Source organism: Sardina pilchardus, chromosome 1, assembly GCF_963854185.1.
Source record: "Sardina pilchardus chromosome 1, fSarPil1.1, whole genome shotgun sequence".
Classification (NCBI taxonomy): Eukaryota; Metazoa; Chordata; class Actinopteri; order Clupeiformes; family Clupeidae; genus Sardina; species Sardina pilchardus.
Window position 1 is genome coordinate 39032770 of NC_084994.1, and position 13238 is coordinate 39046007.

The 13238-nt window shown below is 40.5% G+C and overlaps 3 protein-coding genes across 3 annotated transcripts; 2 read left to right on the forward strand and 1 right to left on the reverse strand.

The window, feature by feature from the left end:
- The first annotated feature begins 9816 nt into the window (after positions 1–9816).
- Positions 9817–10295, forward strand: LOC134091915 (histone H4). The gene has a single exon (XM_062544655.1). It carries the CDS (start codon positions 9836–9838, stop codon positions 10145–10147), a length of 312 nt encoding a protein of 103 aa, XP_062400639.1. The 5' UTR covers positions 9817–9835; the 3' UTR covers positions 10148–10295.
- A 668-nt stretch (positions 10296–10963) lies between these two features.
- Positions 10964–11377, forward strand: LOC134091850 (histone H2B-like). The gene has a single exon (XM_062544543.1). The coding sequence runs from the start codon at positions 10980–10982 to the stop codon at positions 11352–11354; it is 375 nt and encodes a 124-aa protein (XP_062400527.1). The 5' UTR covers positions 10964–10979; the 3' UTR covers positions 11355–11377.
- A 674-nt stretch (positions 11378–12051) lies between these two features.
- Positions 12052–12483, reverse strand: LOC134091556 (histone H3). Its single transcript, XM_062544338.1, has one exon. It carries the CDS (start codon positions 12470–12472, stop codon positions 12062–12064), a length of 411 nt encoding a protein of 136 aa, XP_062400322.1. The 5' UTR covers positions 12473–12483; the 3' UTR covers positions 12052–12061.
- Between the last annotated feature and the right edge of the window lie 755 nt (positions 12484–13238).

Consider the following 13238-nt stretch of genomic DNA (forward strand, 5'->3'; position numbering starts at 1 on the left):
AGTCAAGTCAAGTTTATTTATATAGGGTATTTCATACACAGAGGTCATTCAATGTGCTTGTATATAAACAAAACCACACAGTAATAGCAGATGAAAGCATAGATGGGCAAAGAGTAATTAAGAACATTATCATAGTAAAACATAAAAGGAAAGCAACAAGTAATTTTAGAAGATAATTTACAAAATAAGAATAATCAGCATAACAAGAAAACATAAACAAACACAAGGTGGAATAAGTCAAATATAGATAGGCTACAGAACTCAGTGCATTTAGTAGAAAGGATTTGAGAACAGTTGTCTAGATTTAAAACTGGCTATATTTGGGTATTTTTAATGGCATTCAAAAGTTGGTTACAGACCTGAGCCACATAGCAGCTAAAAGCTGCTTCACCATGTTACAGTAAGTTCTAACAACAGGTTTTTCTCCAGAGACCTGAGAGGACAAGAAGGTTTCTACTGCTGAAGCATGTCTGATAGGTATTTAGGTCTTGCTCCATTTACTGATTTATAAACAAACAGTACTGTTTTTTTCTGAATAGATCATCTTTCCCTATTATGTTCTCAATCTCTAGTCTTTCGCTCAAGATTATGGTGGATAACTGTAATGAAGGGCACAGGCACAGGGAATTGACCTATACTGTCAGGTGGAACTTTTATGCAGACTTGAAGGTGTTTAGAATGTTTTGAAATAACATGCAGTATCCCATTTAGAGAGAAAAGACTGCAGGAAAACTTCTTGGGCTAGGTTAGAATGTAGCCTAGTAAAGTAGTGGGCTAGGTTAAATGTAGCGAGTAAAGTAGTGAGTGAGACTGCGTGAGCCTGTGTATGCGTGTCTGTTTTGGTCTTTCTTTACATCTGCGTGTCTCATTCTTTACCACTGGGGGTTATTCCAAGTAATAATTTAGTGCCAAATCTGGGTAAGTTAACTAAGAGTGAGTTTTAAACCTCTTAATAACTGTATGGCTTCATTCTCCTAAAGGCCTGAACACACCAACCCGACCGGCCGACCGTCGGCAGAAAAGCAGTCGGACTATCATTCGGGCTCTCGTCTCCCCTAGTCGGTCAAAAAAGTGCCACTGAACGAGGTATCACGCAGTCCTGGTTCTCGGACCACAACCACACATGTTACACCCTAAAAACTACCACTACTCAAAAGTGTCCGTCAATGCAAACGGTCACGTCCTCCTGGCAGATGGTGTTATCAAGCACACAGAAGGGTTGATTATGGCTTATTATACCTTAAATGGCACCTACTCCTCACAAGCAGTCCAAAAATATATGATTTAGGCTACTTAATGTGATCTGTCTTCATGTTACACCCTAATATGGATATGTCCTGATTCATCTTAATTCACATCTACAACTGACAGGCTTTCAGAAAATACATGGTTTGCATGCCTCAAATTGCTTTCCCTCCTTGTTGGAGCTCAAAATGTCATATGTAGCCTACGCCTCATTCACCAATATGCAAAATACCACCTGAATATTAGTGGACAAAAGTTTGCAGGAAGATGGGAAATGTCCTAATTCATGTTTTTTTGTTTTTTTTCAGATGAAGAATTGGTGCCGTGCAGGGGAGACTGGAGCACCCCTGGCATTTTCCGTGTGGGTGGACTTCAGTCGTGGGGCACTTGCAGTTTTACAGGTAGGGTAGACTGTACAGTTGAGACACGAGTATAGTTGAGACACCTTAAATATCTTGCGTGCGCAGTAAGTCCAAGTTGTGATTTTTGCTATTCACGTGCATAGCAGTGTCCTCTTCGTTAATGGAAAATTTGAATGACAAAAATATCTCCAATCCAAAGTTATTGGCAAAAGATGTTTTCTCATAAGAAATCTTTGACGGCACCGTGTGCCTTCCACATTGGTACATGTTTCGAACCCCTTTAACAAATGGTAATGTAAATTAAATTAACCCTTTGAGCCCTAAGCTGTTTTGAGGGCATTTTCACAACCTCTAGTTAGAAGCATTTATCCTGGTCATTGTAAGTGCTATTCACACATGCTACATATCGTTTTTTTCAGCACAGTCTAGGCTACCCAGATCTGCCACAGTATCATGTATAAATACTTGCATTGATTTGATTTAGATTTTTAAATAATAAAAAAAATTAAAAGCATACTATACAAATTCTTACATTTTGACTTGTATCTCACCATAGCAAGCTAACATATCGACAAAACTTGCATGGTTGTGTAGGCCTGACTGTCCTGAAAACGGCAATATAAGAACCATGTGGAGGTATACTTTGGGGCTGAGCAATTTACAGAAATATGTGGTGTGTGCCTTCCAGAAATAAATGGCCATTTTTATTTAGTGATGAGAAATGACTTTATGAGAAATGACTTTTTGACACTTTTTGTGCTCCATATTTGTGACACTATAGCTGATCTGACCTGACTTGTTTGCGTGGTAGCACACATGACGTGCACAGATGATGATTCTCTATAATATTTTTTACTGCATTGCAATGAACAAAGTAAAGGCAAAAAAGTGTTTATTTGTCAACCAAATTTGGATGCAATATGAGTCTTGAATTGGATACCATACAGGAGTTTGCTAGGATCTCAAAACCGTATTATGAGCATCACTTGCCATAGAGAAACACATGATAACGTTGGATTATGAACATAGGTTATTATGCCACACAAAAACATGGGGTAAGTGGAGCTAAATTAAGTTATTATTTTGCTGTCACTTCGTCTGTTTTATGGCCTAGAAGGCTGTATTTGGTATCTGTGGATAGCTCTAACTCTCCTCTTTCATCTGACATGCGTGCCATATCTTTCTGAGTTCGGTTTCACGAGTAAATCAAACGAAAGTAATGGTAGCTGAAGCTATATGACATTATTATTTGTTTGTCACTTCGTCTGTTTTTATAACACAAGAGGATCGATGTGTATCAGTGGAAAGCTCTGTTTCTCCTCTTTCATTTGATATGCGTGTCATGTCTGTACGATGCGGGGTCCGCAAGAAGTGCAGTATGGAACGAAATTGCGTTGCATAGGACCACCATAAAAACAGCAATAAAACACCATCAGCTAGAAGAATAAAAGAATACAAGTTTTACAATAAATAAATAATCTATGATGTTGTAAAAATATATATATATTATAAATAAGACAGCTAGCATTTTAGGATGACAGATATTGATGACCCACACATACTCATATATATCCATATCCATATCATATGCACACATACACACATCCATCCATACACACATACACCCACATCCATACACAGATTATAGTGTGGTGCTGTTCAACAGTCTAATTGCAGTTGGGAAAAAACTGTCTACTTCTTATTTTTCTTCTTTTAACGGAAGCTAATTCAGCTTCAACCGTTTAACGTAGAAACTTCATTCAAACTGTGTATTTTTCAACTTTTCAACTTTTTAAACTATTAATTAAAAACGTCCCCCATAGACTTAACAATGGGGTGATGACATCATAATAGAGGCTGTTAAGCCATTAGAGTCTTCTGCCAGCTTTGGAATAAACTCTCTGGGAGTTTATATCAACTACATTTAAGTGTACATGTGAGACCATCGAATGTACTCCAGGGAGATGTTAAAGTAGGCTAACTCTTTTCCGGGAGTTGATTTTAAACTCTTTTTTGGAGTTAAAACTGAACACTTGTAGGTGTTAAAATACTACTCTCATGTGGAGTAATATACAACTCTCACCTGGAGTTAATTTTAGTGTGAACTCTTTCATGGTGTTACCAGTTAGGGTTAGGGTTTTATTTAACACTTTTCAGAGTTAATAATTAAAAACACAAATAAAGTTTTAGGTGAAAATGACTACAGAAAACATTCATTATTTATTTCAATATTCATCTTTATTTTAAATTCAGAGGCTATATTCCAGTGTGTGCATGACTGATATGGAAGAAGCTTTCTGTCCAAGACTATAGAAGCTGGAAAACTTTTGAAGTTCCTGTGGCCAGAAGATATGGCTGAGGGTTTCCTTCGCATGAGGTGATCCTCCAGGCTCTGGCAGGACTGAAACACAAAGACAAAGATCTACATAAGTCATTGATGTTGCATGAACCACAACGTTCACTGACATCCAGAAAGACTCATTTCACATAGTGAGAGATAACTTCACAACACATGGACGTAAAGAACAATTTCAAACACTGGTTAGCTAGGGAAAAGCTAGGTTTTCTTTTAGGTCTATGTGAAAAAGTTAGGTTTAAGGCGACAGTGTTTCCGCCATTTACGTTACAATGTTTCACGTGAGACTGACAGTAGCCTTACCGTGTCATCTCGTCGTGATTCCCTCATGGGTCCCCTTCTCGCGTCCGTTACGGTCCTTGCCGTGTCCAGTCAACTAAGGAAACAACAACGGTACTGTTCAGTACATTGATACGACAAGAAACTGCGTCGGCTGATGTTAACTTAAATACACAAAGACATCAGTAATGACGAGTATGATAACGCATGGTATGACAAGTCTGGGGGCTAGCTGCCAACTAAAAAAAGAAAGTTCGGGGCTAACTTCAGCAGCTAGCTGCTAGCAAGTTTGGCCATCACAGTCTGACAAACTTACAAATGTAGGCTACCGTTACGTCCTGTTATCGTCTTAAAGTCTCACACAGCCTAATATAATATTCGAAGTAAAAGTATGGTAGGCTATTAACATTAGAAGTAGTAGTAAGAAGTAAAATCACACTTTTACCTGGCTTGAGTCACAGTGAAGTCCAAGTGAATATGTGCTGAGCAGAGCGCCGTGACAAAGCTGTAAACTCAAGGCTGGCTTACATTGCACGATTTTGGTCTGTTTTAACAGTCGGCGACTAAATTTCCAAAATCGGGCGGAAATCTTGGGAGTTGTACTGAAATCGCAGCGCGCTCCCGTCATCTAAATCGTTTAGTGTAAGGTGCCAATCTTAGCGGTTTTAAGTCCGTCGGAGGCAGTCTTTTTCTAGTTTTGCCGTTACGACAATATCAAACATGTTTGATATTATCGGAAGTCTTTTCAGTCGTGGCTCATGCAAATAGTGACGTGAACATTAAAAACCAATAGTAACCTTGCGCGAACATGAAACAGGAAGGGGCAAAATAGGCGACAGCTGTAGCCTTTATGATTATTTGTTATTTCATTTCTTATAATTTATTAGTCGGTTGTTCTACGTGACAGAACAGCTCTATATCTGTTAGTGATGTCACACATCAAACAATGCTGCAGAAACGCGAAAAAATTACTTTGATATGAGTAGGCTATCATGTGATTTCCTGTGAATGATGACGTGTAGCCTATTGCACGATGGAAATAATTTGAAGGCAGCAGTCTTGTAAATAGTGACCCACAGTCTTTGCAAAATCCTAATCTGAGACTGGCCTGTGACTAGACTGTGACTAAAACCTCAATGAATTGTCTTTAGATGTGAGAGGGTCTGAGACTGTAGTTTTTCAAAAATCTTTTCCAAATCTTTGCAAAGTCTGGCAATGTAAGGTAGGCTTCAGGTGTAGTGTTGAATCAGGCTCCTCACAGTCCTCAACACCCAATAAATGAACACCTACATATTACACCACCAAAGAGTTACCCTGAACACAAGCTGTAGTTAAATGTAGAGAATAAACTCCCAAAATCTAACACTTTAACACTTTTTTTGTTTAACTACAGATTTTTGAACTCCAGAAATTTGCTGTGCAGCTGGTGCAACCGGCTGCTGGGCACCAACTATCAGTTTCTCTGGCTTTAAAGGTATACTATGCAACGTTTTTCAGGTAATCAATTTGTTCCATACCATTATATATGATTAAAGGAGCATTTCACCCATTTACATTAAGCTTTTTATTGTTAGAAACCCAGTCATATTTTCAAATGGTCGTGCATCATTCCCTCATTTTCCCCTGAGATGGGAGAAAAAAATCCGAAAATGTATTTTTGGGTCATGTGGATAAAATCCAGCAACTCCCAGAATTCCCTGCCTTTCACTGCCTTACCAGCACCCACCGGGAAGTAGACAGAAGGACTCATTAATGTAACATTTTGGCATTAATAACGATTCTAAAATTAAAACGATCATTGTTTTATGTTGTACTCAATCTTGTGGCCATATATCAATGTTGCTGGTCTTCAAAAGGAATTAGCGAAAAAAAAAAAAAACGTTAATGAACATATTTCCATGTCAAATGTCCCGCAAATTGACAGCATATGCTAGAATACCCGACCTTTGAAAAGTATTAGTATCGCTAAGTGCAATAACTTGTGAATAACATTAGGATAACTGACCTTGTGAGAGCTAGTCCATTCTAGTTTGAGCTAGCCGGAGCTAGCCCAGGCAAAGGCTAATCGACAGCCAATGATCTTAATCGACGTCCAGGCTTGCTGCAGGCCTTGATGGAGGCCTTGATGTTCTGTGCTGTATTACAGCTCGTACAGGTCATCTCGTGCATCAAATTCACATACCAGATCTTCAGAATTCCCATTTGCCATATCAGTTTTAATATCAGCATTCAATGAATTAGTATTTAATATTAAATCGTAGTTACTTATCAGCTTTCTCCACAGACCGCTTCCAAAAAAGATGGCGGCTATATATTTTAGTTTCTGCAAGTGAACTGTGAAGTCCCACCGCTAGCGCCCCCTCTTGGAAAAAAGAGGAAAGTGTTTGTAGTTTCATCTACTCGACAAAGATATAGGACTTCCTGCTTTCAATGATGTAAAATGACGATTTTTACATCATTGAAAGCAGGAAGTCCAACATTGAAAACCATATTTCTCCCGTCTCAAGGCAAACTGAGGGAATGTTGCATGGCCATTCAAAAACATGACTGGTTTTCTAAAGATACAAAGCTTAATGCTAATCGGTGAAGTGTCCCTTTAAATGAGTCATTACCGGTCGAACAGTGTTTTTTTTGGCCGCTCTAGTGGTCTGTAGCGGTAGAACCACACTTGCAACTTCAGGAGACACCGGGCACGCACCCATGCTCTACTCCAGGAAGTGTCATGTAAAGTCTCATGAAAAGGCACGGCAGACTGACCGATTGAGGAGTTTTGTCAAATATACACGCTAAAGCTGTAGGGGAAGCTCTGCAGAGAAATATGCAAGCATAAAACGAGCGAAAATGAAAAGTGAAAGCGAAACCGGCGATGAAATCGCCAATCCTGCATAGTATACCTTCAAGCATACAATCTCCTGCTCACCACTGTTATCCTGTTAAAATGTTTCCTCTGTCCAAAACTGTTTCAAAATAAAAGTCCTCACTGGAATAATACACTATTAAATCATTTAACCATTGTAACTACTCAACTGTTTAACTGGTCAACCATTCCAACTGTCAGTTATCATCAACTATGCCTCCAGTCAACTACATGAGACATGTACCTAGCAACCAACATAGCAACCATTAAAATTAAGCGTTTATGACCGTTTCTATAGCAACCAACTTGATTATACTACAGTAACTTCTTTATTCCTGATAGTGGCCACCATGGATACCCTAGCAACAAATGTTTCAAAATAAAAGTCCTCACTAGCAAGATAGCTAGTTAGCATTGTTAGCATAGTTAGCATTTTTAACATAACTGATAGAAATCATTAGCTAAGTTAGCTAATCAACTTGGTTAGCATAGTTAGCATTGCTAGCATAGTTAGCATTTTTAATATAGAAATCATCAGCCAAGTTAGCTAAGCAACCTAATCAGCATGGTTAGCATTACTGTCTATCAACATTCATTAAATTGTCTTTTTATCAACAGCTTTTAAGCTATCCATATTCAATTTTTTAAACTGTCTATCTTCGCACTATCAACTTTCATAAACTATGAAACGACCATGTCTACCCCAGCAACACCTTATTAACCATATCTACATGATCTATATGTACATTTTTGCATTTTCATGCACTCGTAATTTCCTTGGAATTACATTCTCTAGTTGATTGATAATATTTAAGTCTACAAGTTCATAAAACATCATGTGAAATGTCATGTGGAAATTCACTTCTTTTCACTAAGCTATCTATTTTTGTGTGTAAAATAAAAACGCAAAAAGTGTCTCAACTGTAGGCCTACACGGTCTACCCTTTGTGTAGGCTAAAGCACGAGACACACCAACCCGACGGTTGGACGTCTGGAGGAGTTGGGTGGGGTTGGAAAGAAATCGGTTCGGTGGGTAACAGTTCGTCGGAGGTGGTCGGGAGACTTTTTTCTCGTCGGGAGAGTTTGAGCTTGCTCAGTCGGGCTAGCGTCGGCGTCGGGGTGTTGGCGGTTGGGGTAGCCTACTCTGATTGGTCGTGCGGGAGGTGTTGCTTGCTGCACCTCGAAATGGCTAGGTCTATGTGTAGCACAAGCTGGTTTGGTTTTTGTTTACTACTAGGCTAGTTGTCCGTGTTGGTTGCAAAACGAAATGGCTTGATTTGTTTGCTAGTGTAGTACAGGCTGGTTAGGGCCCGAGCACCGAGGTGCGGTACACCTGCGCTACAGCGGCTGCACCATAGGTGAGAGGCCCTATTGTTTTTGCTCAGATTATTATTATTATTATTATTATTATTATTATTATAGTGGAATCCTCTTACAGGAATCGTTGTGCCCTTTTTTACCAACTTGGCATGCTTCAAAACTCTTGAAATTTGGCAGATACCTGTGAAATTGATAACTCTACTGAGACAGAGCTCTGGCCTAGGGTGTGGCTCAGGGACTCTATAGCGCCACCTAGCACGTTATCTGTTGTGGTTGACACATACATGCACGAAAATTAACCAAATTTGGTGGACATGTGTGTTGCTCATGCACATGCCCACCAACAAGTAGGTGTTGCTTTGTTAGATTCCGAAATGTCACAGGTCCGCACCGCAGGTGCTCGGGCCCGCCATCGCCGCTTGCGGCTTTATTTCCACCTTGTGTTTGTTTATGTTTTCTTGTTAGGCTGATTTTATGTTTTACTATGATAATGTTCTTAATTACTCTTTGCCCATCTATGCTTTCATCTGCTATTACTGTGTGGTTTTGTTTATATACAAGCACATTGAATGACCTCTGTGTATGAAATACCCTATATAAATAAACTTGACTTGACTTGATTTGACTTGGCCTGACTGAGAGCCTCACAACAGGTCATTGAAAGAACATTAGGCCTACAGTGTTGATATGAGGAAGCAGACAGTGAGCCACTGAGCACAGAAAGCTGAGAAAGCCTTCAGCAGGCCACTGTCAATCCTGAGAAATGTATCATAACCTAGCAACAACTGGCAAGACACCTATTATTATTATTATCATTATTATTATTAGCTTTGATTACACTTTATTGTCATTGTGCAGAGTACAAAGTACAGAGTCAACAACATGGAGCAAACAGTGTAGACAGTAGTACAGTCAAACAAGAGGCATGGTTTACAGTAAGAAAGGAAAATGTAAAGTAAGGATATTGTGTCGCATTGTGCATTTGGATCAATTGTCATAACAGAAAAAAACATTATTCTTGTATAGTTGTTTATTTAAAAAAATAAGTAGGCTACATAAATAAATGAAACAAAACCTGAACCTGAAATAAGACCTGAACACCACTCGAAGGTTAAGTGTGCTTGTCCAATGTAAAATTGTGCAAAACAAACAAACAAACAAACAAACAAACAAAACAGTAAATGTCAGGCCTACTTTGTTTCGTTGTGGGGGGGTGAAGCTCAGATGTGGGCGTTTTTTTCTTTTGATGACGTATACGCCTAAATGCCCGCGTAGACTCCATTCACAAAAAGGAGGGCGTGTAAAGGGGCAGTGTTTAGTAGTCTTCAACAACGTCCTCTCTGTGGAGTCTAGTACGGGTTGTGAGCCCTGGTGTCTCCACAGTCGTCAGACGCTCAGTCAGAAGAAGTACACAACATGTCAGGCAGAGGCAAAGGAGGCAAAGGTCTTGGAAAGGGAGGCGCCAAGCGTCACCGCAAGGTTCTTCGTGATAACATCCAGGGAATCACCAAGCCTGCGATCAGGCGTCTGGCTCGCCGTGGTGGTGTAAAGCGTATTTCTGGTCTCATCTACGAGGAGACCCGTGGTGTGTTGAAGGTTTTCCTGGAGAACGTGATTCGTGATGCCGTCACCTACACCGAGCACGCCAAGAGGAAGACCGTGACCGCCATGGACGTCGTCTATGCTCTGAAACGCCAGGGCCGTACTCTGTACGGTTTCGGCGGTTAAAGATTTGATCTGTCCCTCATCCTAAATCCAAAGGCTCTTTTAAGAGCCACCCAATTCCTTACAAAAGGCTGTGTTCGAGATCGTGCCGATTATACTCTACTTGAATGCTTTATTTCTATATGTTGACTGATCGCAATGCCATGTTTAATAGGAGAAAGGGTCGTTGCCATCATATGAGGTTAAACATGCATAGTCCTTCATGGTTGCAGACAGCCCACAAGACATGAAAGGCTACAAACGTTCATAACCTTCATTATACGGTGAAACGCCATGAGCGCGCACCACGTTGTTATTGGCCTAGAATTAGAGTTCAGAATATCATAAACAACACAAAGCGTATACTAGTTCCATGCTGAATAGGCGTATCTCATGAAACAAACAGGCCTTTTATCGCTTGTCATTACATGCAGAAGTGTTTGACTTGTTGTCATAACCAATTTTCGTAGTAGAGTTTTGTTGTGCAAACATTAGTGATGGCTCGAGAAATTCCCCCAAAGTATCAAAGACATTTGTTTCATAAAATGTAGCGACAAATACAAGCATTTGCCATTTACTTCTAAGGATTTCCTTCATTCAGAAGAAAAATGCGGGAAAATGAAGAACAAAAGGTGGTGTAAACTGATGATATGTGGGCGGTGCTAACCGCTCACTGACTGCCCCCCTCGATACAAAATTACCAGTCATGTAGGCCATTCGGTTTCGGAGGGAAATGACCTCCGTTGTGGTCGTGGGTGTGTAAAGTGACGCAGTCCTTCATTTACATAAACGTTAGTATATAGTGCAGATTACTTGTTCAAAGGTGAACTATTGAATCGACAGTCGACATATCAACATGCCTGATCCAGCCAAGCCTGCCCCTAAGAAGGGCTCCAAAAAAGCAGTGACGAAGTCCGCCGCCAAGGGTGGCAAGAAGCGCAGAAAGTCCAGGAAAGAGAGCTACGCCATCTACGTGTACAAGGTCTTGAAGCAGGTTCATCCTGATACCGGTATTTCCTCCAAGGCCATGGGTATCATGAACTCCTTCGTGAACGACATTTTCGAACGTATCGCTGGGGAAGCCTCTCGTTTGGCTCACTACAACAAGCGCTCCACCATCTCTTCCAGGGAGATCCAGACTGCAGTGCGTCTGCTTCTGCCTGGTGAGTTGGCCAAACACGCTGTGTCGGAGGGAACCAAGGCCGTCACCAAATACACCAGCTCCAAGTAAATCCGGAATTTCAACGCGCTCAATTTCAAAGGCTCTTTTAAGAGCCACTCACGTTTTCAATGAAAAGTCATTCCATAATCACAACTGATTGCACCAGATTTATTTGCCTACTATACTTAACTTCGCTTAACTGCGCAATCAACCACTGTTACTCGCTGAATTTCTGAAACGTGCCAGTGAGTCTGAAGCGTGTTTAAATCACCCACTTTTACTGAAAGCAGGCTATTACCGATGTAGACAGTCAGTCTCGATTAAATGTGTTTGGGGACCAAGACCATTATCACCTCCTCCACTGTAGTGGTTACACATCACTCTGACCGTTATATATCCACATTTGGATCGACTACAAAAAAAAAAAAAGTCTAAGTGAAGTAAGACTAGAAAACCCAGAGTACGCCAAAGTGTGGCCACTGAAGAAAACTGCGTCAGGACTGTGTTCATGAATTTGATACGTTAGCCGTGCTGTTGACATTTATCATTGTACCAGAAGCGGCCCATCTCTCGATATTCAAGAATTAGTATTATTTGTGTGATGTTTGGCTTACTTAAAACAATGTGTACTACGTGTAGCAGATCACAAACTACACCAATCCATCAGGCAACACCAGGTAACATCGATTTGTAGCAGAAAATGTTTGGAAAATGACTTTTTATAAATATTTAGGTGGCTCTTAAAAGAGCCTTTGTAATTCCGGATTGAAAATAATTTAAGCACGCTCCCCACGGATACGACGAGCCAGCTGGATGTCTTTGGGCATGATGGTGACCCTCTTGGCGTGGATGGCGCACAGGTTAGTGTCCTCAAACAGACCGACGAGGTAAGCCTCGCTGGCCTCCTGAAGAGCCATGACAGCAGAGCTCTGGAAGCGCAGATCAGTCTTGAAATCCTGAGCGATTTCTCTGACCAGACGCTGGAAGGGCAGCTTGCGGATCAGCAACTCAGTGGACTTCTGGTACCGACGGATCTCTCTCAGAGCCACGGTGCCAGGCCTGTAACGATGGGGCTTCTTCACTCCACCGGTTGCTGGTGCGCTTTTACGCGCAGCCTTGGTGGCGAGCTGCTTCCTCGGAGCCTTGCCTCCGGTGGATTTACGGGCAGTTTGCTTGGTTCTTGCCATTGCTACGGATTCTTCGGATTTGAAGAGTGTGCGCACAAGTGAGGAACGTGGTGTTATAAGGCCTACGGTCTCAGCCTGCCCCCCTGTGTACGTCAGTTAGTCTCCGCTGATTGGTCTTTACCATCCCATCTACTTGGCGCTTGAAATTCAAAATACAAAGCCCACCCCTTAAAGGTGATACAGGCTCTCTCTATATATATCTATCTGTTTATATATGTAAGTGTGTTGGTTCACTCTTTACTAAATCTTTTCAGTATGAGTAAAGATTATTTGACGTATTCCATCAGCCAATGTATACTATACATACAGATATAGATATAGATACAGATAACATGATATAGAAGCTATCACAACAAATCATATGCTGTAATGTACACAAATAATAGCATATGAAAGATCTTGTATTTGCTAAATATAAACCTACAAATAAATGACACTTCTAAGTCTGCGTCTTCACCTTGGATTGCGAGGCACCACAAAACTACCACTGCATTGCACGATAAACTAAGTGAAAACTATGTTTTATTTATTTTTTTAATGTGAAAATAAATGAAGCTTTGAACAAGGTAATTACTAAATCTGTTAGATTACAAGTGACTTTGTGGTTGACATTTTGGATTAACGTCTGTATACACAGGAAAGCAGTTGGATTCCTTAAGTATAGGCCTATATACTCTTTTGATCCGTAGAAGAAAATTTGTCTCTGCATTCATCCCAACAGATTTTCAGGAAAGAAAGCAGTTGGGATTCCAAATGTTTTTTTTTT

Excerpts from the sequence above, each read along its gene's own strand:
- LOC134091915 (XM_062544655.1), top strand. The coding sequence starts at position 9,836 with ATGTCAGGCAGAGGCAAAGGAGGCAAAGGTCTTGGAAAGGGAGGCGCC.
- LOC134091850 (XM_062544543.1), top strand. The coding sequence starts at position 10,980 with ATGCCTGATCCAGCCAAGCCTGCCCCTAAGAAGGGCTCCAAAAAAGCA.
- LOC134091556 (XM_062544338.1), bottom strand. The coding sequence starts at position 12,472 with ATGGCAAGAACCAAGCAAACTGCCCGTAAATCCACCGGAGGCAAGGCT.